Raw genomic sequence first — 9,716 nt, forward strand, 5'->3', positions numbered from 1 at the left:
CACAGACATAAGCTTCCTCTCCCTACAGTTGCTCCCAAAGGACCCAAAATCATGATGACGCCCAGCAGAGCCCGGGTCGGGGACACAGTGAGGATCCTGGTCCACGGATTTCAGGTCGGCCTCTCTCTGGGCCTCTGGGAGGGTGGCGGGAGGTGGGAGTGGTGCCCAGTAGCCCCTGCATCCCTGGCAGCATGCTCTGAGACCCTTCACTGACGCCGCCCCCCACCCAGCCCAGACCGTGGGCCTCGGTCTACCAGAATTGGGTTCTAGGAGGAACGACAGGAAGTGTGTGTTTTTCCTCACCCACCTAGAGCTTGGAGCAGACGTAGCTCATAGACCTGGACGTTCTTTCCAGCCCTTCTCTGTCGGGCATTCCAGCCCCTCCCAACCCGTCAGAGGAGAATGCGTTGCCAGCCCTGGCCAGGCCATGCCTCTGCCCCCTTCTCGCTCGGGCAGAGGGGTTCCGCCTGTGACCCGACTCTCCCCTGCTCTGGCCAACAGAATGAAGTCTTCCCCGAGCCCATGTTCACGTGGACGCGGGTCGGGAGCCGCCTCCTGGACGGCAGCACAGAGTTCGACGGGAAGGAGCTGGTGCTGGAGCGGGTGCCCGCCGAGCTCAACGGCTCCATGTACCGCTGCACGGCCCAGAACCCACTGGGCTCCACCGACACACACACCCGGCTCATCGTGTTCGGTACGCTGCGTCTGGCTGGCGGCCAGGGCTTCGCAGGGGGCAGGGCCCGGCCGGCACCATCCCGGGGAGGAGGGAAAGGGAGCAGCGAAGGCCCAAGTCCCCTAAATTCACCCTGAGAGGATGCCCCACAGGGAGGCATTGTAGTTGAGCAGCTGAAACCAGAGCGCTCTGGCTTCAAGTCCCAGATCCACCGCTGAGCAGCTGGGCGGCCTTGGGCAAACTACGTCACCTCCCTCAGTCTCTCCGTCTGTACAACGGGGCTGACACTGCTCAGCCCACGGAGGCGGTGTGGCCGCGGCCGTGACAGGCATGGCAGGCGCTGGAAAAGGGGGAGCCCCTTCCTGCGTACTGAACGCCATCCCTCCCTGCTTCTCCTTCTGCTCTTTCCGACAGAAAACCCAAATATCCCAAGAGGAACGGAGGAGTCCAATGGTAAGTCTCCCTCTCAGAGCCGCTTGCCTGAAAGCGAGTGACTGTCAAGGCCCCAGGAAGCTCTGGTCCCCAAACCGCCCATTTGCCTACCCTCACCCCTCGCCCAAGCCTCAGGCAATTGTCCTCCGGTTCCAAAGAGTCTGAGTCAGAGGTGGTTAGGAGTGGGCACCGAGACAATAAAGGGGGCTCAGCACCCCAAAGCAGCAATGAAAATTTTCAGGGACCAAGTATGTCCCCACCGCTGTCCACGGCGGCTCTAGCGCTCCTAGCTCAGGCAGCGCAGCAGCTCTGGCCCCAAGAAAATGTGTCCAGCATTGACCACGGGGTTGTGTTCCAGGGCTCGGACCACTCCATAGGGCAGGTGGGGACACAGACAGGTGCCTCCGCTGCAGCCCTTCGTACTGCCCTCCCCAGGCCGTCCCTTGACCTGGGCACCACCCCAGGGGACCCAGACACTGCCCTCAGCCCAGCCAGCCCTCCCAGCCCCACATGGAGCCAATCTCAGTTCACGATGGAGGCCTCCACTCCTGGGCCCCGCTGGAGGGTCCTGATGGGCTCCAGCCATCAGGCCCAGGGCAGAGAAGGGGTGACACACAGTGATGTGGGACGGGCGGCAGAGCTGGGATTTGAGCCCAGTGCCTCCCCCCGATGCTGAAGTTCAGACTCTTCGCTGGGGTTTGACGCTCTGCTGCTCCCAGGCTCCACGCCCCGCCCTGCCCGTCAGCAAGCGGCACCGCAGGGCGGCCCTGCAGGCTCTGACTTGGCTCCCTGCTGCCCACGCAGGTTCCGCCTCTGGCCCCGCCGGCGTCCGGCTCACCTTGGTGCTCGCCCTGACAGTGGTCCTGGAGCTGACGTGAAGGCCCGGCTCCTGCCCCCGCCACTCCATCCGGCACTGACGTCTCTGCGATCGCTTTTCATTTCTTTTCTAAAATATTTCCAGTCTTGTTCTTAGTCTCTTTCTGTCCGTGTCTTGGCTTCTTCGGTCGGTTTAATTAAAACAAACAGAACAATTTTCCCCACCTCTCGTCTGTGGCTCTGTATTCTTCATTTGCTCTATAGCAGCAACTGGGTGCCCGCTGATGTTCAGCATTGGGACAGGTATGGGGGCGGGGTGACGAAGGAGATGGATGAGGGGCGGAGGTGCAGCTCTGACCCAAACCCCAACAACCGGCTGTGGGAAGTTGCCAGAAGCTCTCAGGAAATCCAAGGTAAGCGGTTGCCATAACAATGCTGCATAACAAATCAACCCACACCTCGGCGGCTTGCAACAATAAGCAGTTATGATTATGTTTCTGTTCAGCATGAAGAGGAAAAGCTGATCCGGTCTGGGCTCATTGGGCAGCTGGACATCAGGGGACGGGGCGACCGGGCTAACCTCCAGGGCTGGTCTCTTCCACGGGTGTTTGTTCTGAGACTCGGGATAAAAGGGCAGCGGCTCTCTGACATTTAAATCTCTTACGGTGGATCATCGAAGCTCATGAAAATCCCCAAACGATGCAAGCACAGTTAAAGCTTCGGTCAAGGTCCAACACACATAAGTCATTGGTAGAGGTTAGAGAGCTTTCTACTCAGCCACTAGAAGATCCCCACGCCGTTCAGTTACTAGCTCAGAGGGAAGGACTAAGAGTCTCTGGGAGGGGCCTCTCTGAGCTGTGGCCAAAACTTGAGAGTGACCAAGGAGACCCCGTGGGAGATCGTACTAGTCTCGATGGGAGAGGCTATGTTGCAGTAACTCATTCACCCCAGAGTCTTGTTGCCTTGACACAGTACAAATGCATTTGGGGCCATGAAAAGCCCAAGGCAGTTTGTGCAGTCATCTTTCCTCTTGTAGCTATACCAACTGGAACATGCAGTCTCTGGCATCTCCAAGGCAGGGGGAGATGGAGCTGGAGGCTCACTACAGTAGACAGAATAATGATCCTCCAAAGATGTCCACTCCCCGGTCCCCAGAATCTGAGACGTCACCTTATGTGGCAAAAGGGGTTTTGCTGATGCGATTAATTTAAGGATCTCGAGATGGGAAAATCATCTGTATTATATACGTGGTCCCGACGTAATCATGAGAGTCTTTAGAGTGAAACAAGAAAGCGATCAAAGGAGATGTGATGATAAAAGCAAGAGATCGGGGTCCTGCAAGGAGGGAGCCATAGCCCAGGAGGGTAGGCCACATCTAGAAGCTGAAAGAGGCAAGGAAGCAGATTCCTACAGCCTCCAGAAGGAACTGGCCTAGCCAACACTTTCGGCACCCCAAGATTCATTTCAGACTTCTAACCCCTAGGAGTCTAAGGAAATGAATTTGCATTGCTTTAAGTCACTAAGTTTATGGTGATTTGCTATGGCCTCAATAGGAAATTCATACAATGACACAGGATGCTTTGAAAGGCTACGTCTGCAGGTGGAGTAGATCATCTCTGCCCATATTCCAGTTGGCCAGAAATAGTCATATGGCACTAACCTAAGTGCAAGAGAGGTTGGGAAGTTCTCTTCCTGTGTACCTTGGAACAGGAAATGGAGTGATGAACACAGAACATGATGTCTGCCATGGAGAAGCAGAGGCCAGAGGAGCCAGAGGAGGGAGGGCTGGGAGGCCCCATCACCAGCAAGGTCCTCACCCACTTCTGTTGAATCACAGTGATGTGGGCTTCTCCTCCCTTTCAGTGCAGGAAAAACGTGACCTCACTGAGCCCTTCGTGCCTCTCCCAGGCCATTCAAATGTCCTGGGGACTCGGAACCCATCCTGACAAAAAACTCCAAGCTCCAGACACACCGGGCTGGGAGTTAAGCGGTGGCTCTGTCCCCTTGCTTTCATCACAGTCTCTTTGCCTCTAGCCAAGTCAGGGCCTGGATGCCCGATTCAATTCATGTCCAGCTTGACGCTCAAATCTCTGACTCCCTAACGTGTCTGGAATTCCAGACTCAGATATTCATCCCTATTGTTATTCTCCTCTCCCGTTGAATAGCCAATATTCCAACTTCACGTGGCTGACGCCCAATTTTTGGTTTTCTCTTCCAAAACCTGCTCCTTCCCCTTTCTCGGGAAATGGTACCACTTTCCAGCAGCTGGCTGGGTCAAGCATTTAGCTGTTATCTTTGATTCACCTCTTTCCTTCCTCTCTCCACATCCAATTCCACAGCTTGTTGACCTGACTCTCAAAACTCATCCAGAATTCACTCACTTCCCTCCTTGTCCACTGCCACCTCCCGACACAAGGCTATGTCTCATCTGGAAAACTGGCTAAGCCTCCTATCCGATCTTCAGATCGCCCTCTTGACCCCCACTCACAGTCTGATCTCCCCGTTGTGGCCAGAGGTATCCTTGTGAACATAAATCATTCATGGCGCCCTCCGACTTGGAACCTTCCAGGGGTTTACCATAGACTATAGACTGAATGCCTGTGTTTTCCCAAATTCATATGTTGAAACCTAATTCCCAATGTGGTGGTGTTAGGAGGTGGGGCTTCTGAGGGGTGCTGCAGTCATGAGGGTGGAGCCCTCATGAACGGGATTAGTGCCCTTATAAAAGGGATCCCAGGGAAGCTCCCTCATCCCCTTCACCATGTAAGGACACAGCAAGAAGTTGGAAATCCGCAACCTGGACAAGGGGCCTCACCAGACTTGAACATGCTGGAGCCGTGATCTTGAACTTCTCACCTCCAGAACTGTGAGAAATAAATTGCTGTTGTTTATAAGCCACCAAGTCCGTGGTATTTTGTATTTTGTTACAGTAGCCCAGACTAAGACAGCATCACACAGGAAATAAATCCAAACCTCTTACAAGTCAGACACGATGTAACCCAGCCAGCTAACTCTCTGCTTCATTCTCTCTCAGTCTCTGTCTCTCTGTCTCTCTGTCTCCCCACCCTCATCCTTTATTCACACTCATCTTTTCATTCCCCAAACTCTTTGAGCTCATTCCTGCTTCGGAGCCTTTGCTCTGCCTGTTCCCTCTGCCTAAAAGTCTCTTCCCCTTGACCTTTGCGGGGCTGACCTCTCCTTGCCATTTAGATGGCAGCTTAACTACCACCTCCTTAGAAGGACCTACCTGACCACCATGCCCTTCTCCATCACTCCATCTTTAATTCCATTCTCTGAATAACACATATCACTACCAGATGCTCTTCCTATTTACTTATTTATTTATTGACAATCTTTCTCCTACCCTTGGCCAGAATGTCAGCCTATGAGTGTGGGGACCACATCTGTGTCATTCACGTTTGTGCCCTCGGTGCTTAGGCCCAAGCCTGGCATGCGGCAGGTGCTCAACAACTACTTATTGAGTGAATGAGTAAATGAATGAATGAATGAATGAATGAATGAATCAGCACCTCCCAAAGCCCTGTGTTAGGCACCCAGGCTGCCGAGATGAGTAAGACTTGCTCTCCAACCTAAAGGAGTTCGCAGTCCAGCGATGGGAGAAATTTCACCCAAGTAACCAAAACTCAAACTGTGATAATGCTCGGCGCAAAACCTCCCCAGTGCTCTGGAAGATTGAGATGGGACAGATTCATTCCACTGGGGTGGGAGGGATGAGTCAAAGGAAGCCAAGGAGAATAGATCACATATGGACAGAGCTTTGACAGAAAAAGAGAGGCTGGCCAGGTAAAAAAAAATGGAGGAGAGTATTCTAGGCAGAGAGAAGAGTATGAGGAAAGGCTTAGAGAAAGGACAAGTAGTAATATCAGTGCTTTTAAAAGCACATTAATACACTCAATAAATATTTAATGCCATTCACCGTGGGTCAAGTAGTGAGATGTCAGCTGCCGATTAAATGGGAACAGGCATATGGCTCTCGTATCAGTTATCTATTGCCAGAACGATGCTGTACAGTGAACATCGCCAAAGTGTAGTTGTTTAAAACTTCAGCTATTTATGTCTCATTAGGCTATGGTCAGCTGCTGATCTGGGCCAGGTTTTGCTGATCGAGGCTGGGCTCCCTCTTGCATCTATAGTCTGTTGCTAAGTCAGCCAGGGGTTGGCTGGTCTAGGGTGGCCTTTGCTGGGGTGACTCAGTTCAGCCCCATAGAGTCTCTTATTTTCCAGCAGATGAGCTTGGTGAAGACGGAAGAGAAAGAGAGAGAGCTCGAGCACACAAAATGTCTTATGGCCTCAGGGAACTTGCACTCTGTCACTTCTGCTACAATTCTTTGGTCAGTGGAAGTCGCGAGGTCAGCCCCGATTCAAGGGGTAGAGAAATGGATTGCGCTTTTTGATGAGAACATCTGCAACGTCACATTGCATAATGTGTGGGTACAGGAGGAGGCAGAATTAGGGCCTTTTTTCTGTAATCTACGAGAGCCCTACATTCTGAACTCGATGTTCTAGAATCTTAGTTTCCCATCCGCCATGTCACATACTCTCATTTAAACTGAGAAGCTCAAACGACTGCTCACAGCAATTTCTCTTTTAAAAATATAACAAATAAATGATCCATACATTCAATAAATATTTGTGTTTTCACATTCTGCAAGCTAATAGCAACACTGAAGCAGATGATTTTCAAGTATCGAAGGCTCCCGGATAGTCATCAGCATAAACGACCAGGCCAGATCAGCAAACGACAACCCTGTCTACCACCTGCCTCCTCAACTTACTTCCTTCTTCCTGCCCCATCTGCTGCCCGCCAGCAAGCCTACCAAAGCCTCTTTGGCACAATACTTTTGCCTATTTTCTGGAAGGAATAAAAAAAAGATTCGTTTCCTCTCTTTGCCTTAATAGAAGGAAGCCCATGTAGGCATGACATTGGAAGTGCTTTGCCCTGCTAACAGTGCAGTCAGTGTGTTCCACTGACCCCTAACGTGCATCAATATCTCAGCAGCAAGTGGATGGACCACATTAAGTGGCAGGGGACACACCTGGAGAGAGCCAGCTGAGCGTCACAGGGGATGAGGTGACCGTCTGCTTTTGGCTCCGAATTTGCGGACTCTGTGTTTAAAAATAGGCTGGAAAGCATGGTTTATTCAGCCTAGGATTGAGGGGAGGAGAGCTGAGAGAAACAGAGCCCGGCTGAGAGGGAGATGGATGGATTTTTCGTTTACTCGTCCGCCTGCTCGTTCACTCATCTGGCAAACTCTGCATGTCCTTCCAGCCTGGCCCTATGCCGGGCAGGGAGACACAGAAACAGGGGGTACAGAACGTGCTGTGGAAGAGCCCCGGATCCATCTGGAATGACGTGCTGGAGGGAAGAAAGAACTGGAATTCTGTGTAATAAATATTGGGATAAAAGTAGGAGAGAGCACAATGGGGTCACAGAGGGATGACTGTTTGCTCAGGGGGAGGCAGGGGAGGCTTCTAGGAGGTGGTGACACTCCAGCCAGGCCTCGAAGGGTAAGGAGGGAACATCAAAGTCAGTTCTGCCACCTTCGCAGTTGGGACTCAGGTCAGTCCAGATACCTCAGCTGTCTCTTGGGCACTAGCCCAAATGCTACAGTCGCTGGGAGGGAGAAGGCCTCAAGTTCTGGTACAGTTTGCATTGTCGCCTGAGGCACATCCTGTCTCGAAAAAAGCAGACCATCCAGGCACATGGCTGCTGGTCTGAGCCTGACAGCAACTGAGTCCTCATCCCACGGAAGTTCCGTCTCTGCCTGTTACTATTCCCGACCGCAAGTGAATCCTGGTCCCCGCCCACCATCTACAGACACCCCACCCCTCGTGACGCTCTGGCTTCGCAGAGATAGATGGCGCTGGTTGACGGCCACCTTGGGCCACTGTGCCATCGTGTCCTTGTGTTCAGTTGCCTGGGCAGAGGCAGAGACCCTTACTGGAGCTCAAGGGGGCCACCCCCCGCCCCCAGAGGATTGGCCGTGGTGGAAGCCCACCTCCCCCGGGTCCGTGGAGCTCTCAGAGTTCACCCACCAGTCAGGAGTGCCCACAGCTGCCACCTAGCAGTCTTGTGTGTGGTGGCTACTAGATGGTACCCTTCTCTGGCCTGGGCTCTCGAGCTCTGAACAACTCAGGAACCCCATCGCTCAGGTCACAGGAAGAGCGGGAGGCACCTGCCATTCATTCCAGGGCTGCCCCTCCTGGGGAGGAGGGTCTGTGCCAGCTCTACTGGTGGCCCCTTTGCCCATGAACCTGCGAGAGAGGCGAGGGCTGGGGTGGCCACCTTCTCCTTAGTTTAGGGCCCCACAGCATCCCCAAGGGGAGTCACATGGTTCTTCTGCCCCCACTGGCCTCCATGAATGGAGACATTCACCCCTCCTGCCTCTACCCTCACCTGGCTATTGGCCAAGCAGGAGAGGATCTGGGAACACACCAATGCCACGGGCAACAGTAGTGCCAGGACCCAGTTTCACCCAGGGTCGCGGTGACCTCGTCCGTGGGAAGATGCGGAGCAGTGCGCTGTGGCTCCGACGTAGGCTCTGCTGCTTCACCAAGTCAGGGGACCAGCCCCCCGACTGGGAAAGGCTGTAGGTTTTATGAAATGCCCAAGGGCGCACAGAGCTGGGAAAATGAAACCCAAACTAAGGTCCCTGCAGGGGAGCTGACAGCCCCGGGCAGCCCCCAAATCTGGATCCACACCTGTTTGTTTCCAGGGCAGGGGCGGGGTGGGCGGGAAAAGAAAAAGAGAGTCATGGAGAGGGCCATGGTCCTGAGCGCTGAGAAGGCAACTCGGAGGGGTGGATGGCAGGGAGGAGTCTGGAAAGAGAAGGGAGGAGACTGAGAAGGGGCTGGCCTGGAGAGGGGGAAGGGAGCAAGAGAGGGCGCAAGGAGAAGGCAAGGGGAGAAAATGGGCGGTCAGCTACCGAAGGCTGTTTGGGGCGCTATGGATCGAGTTCACTCTGAGATCGGGCATCCTGGGAGACAGGAGGCTCCTTGGAGGGATTTGAAGATGGAGGGTGGAGGGGACAGTGCCTGGGTCACTCGGGAGAGGAATTCTGGGGAGGGGGGGACTCTCCAATCCAGTCTGGCCCGCTCAAAACAGAGAGACCACGATCAGGCCTGAACGAGGGCTGAGTGAATGGAAATGAGGGAAGAGATAGAAAAGAGACAGAGAGACACACAGAGACACAGAGAGACAGAGAGACAGAGACAGAGGCAGGAAGAAATGGGAGAGACGATGAGAAAGAGACAGGAAAGAAAAGGGAATAGACAGAGAGACAGAGAAAAGCCAGTCTAGACAGAGAGACCGCGCGGAGAGAAAACGAGAGGGACAGAGCCAGAGGCTGAGATGAAGCCGGAGACACGAGACACCGAGACACCGGCCCTGCGGGCCCAGCTGCGGAGGCGGAGCCGCAGATCAGGCCAGAGAAGGCGTCTCCAAAAGGCATTTAAGCTGTGATGGCAGTGATTGCACCCTCGGCCTCCTCCAGGGAACGACAGCCCTGAGTGATGGGTGGAAGGAAATAGATGTGCAAAATATATGCATTTTTCTAAAATGGGTCCACTCATCAGCGACAGGCCTAAATGTCAGCACACGCAGCAGCAGAGCCTGGGCTGCCAGCTGCATTGGACTGTGTGGCAGAGCTTCCCGGGGCGGCTGCCGCGCCTGCCTCCCCTCTGCTCGGCTCCCCTCTTCCCTCTCCTCTTGCCCCAGGTATCTGCCCTCCCAGCCCTATCCCCTCTGGCCTCTGATTCTATTGATCCTCGAGTT

The 9,716-nt window shown here is 54.0% G+C and overlaps 1 protein-coding gene across 2 annotated transcripts in view; it reads left to right on the forward strand.

Moving 5' to 3' along the window:
- Window positions 1–2,149, forward strand: part of IGSF21 (immunoglobin superfamily member 21) — a 227,148-nt gene extending 224,999 nt beyond the window's left edge. Inside the window, exons 7-10 of one of the 2 annotated variants that reach the window (XM_016128301.2) lie at window positions 29–114; window positions 502–694; window positions 1,088–1,126; window positions 1,910–2,145. In XM_016128301.2, the coding sequence (XP_015983787.1) occupies window positions 29–114; window positions 502–694; window positions 1,088–1,126; window positions 1,910–1,983 (392 nt within the window). In that variant the 3' untranslated portion in view covers window positions 1,984–2,145. Of the gene's footprint in view, window positions 1–28; window positions 115–501; window positions 695–1,087; window positions 1,127–1,909 lie in introns of both variants that reach the window. The other variant, XM_016128302.2, reaches the window with a different exon arrangement.
- The last annotated feature ends 7,567 nt before the right edge of the window (window positions 2,150–9,716 follow it).

This window comes from Rousettus aegyptiacus, unplaced genomic scaffold (genome assembly GCF_014176215.1).
Source record: "Rousettus aegyptiacus isolate mRouAeg1 unplaced genomic scaffold, mRouAeg1.p scaffold_m13_p_1, whole genome shotgun sequence".
Taxonomy (NCBI): Eukaryota; Metazoa; Chordata; class Mammalia; order Chiroptera; family Pteropodidae; genus Rousettus; species Rousettus aegyptiacus.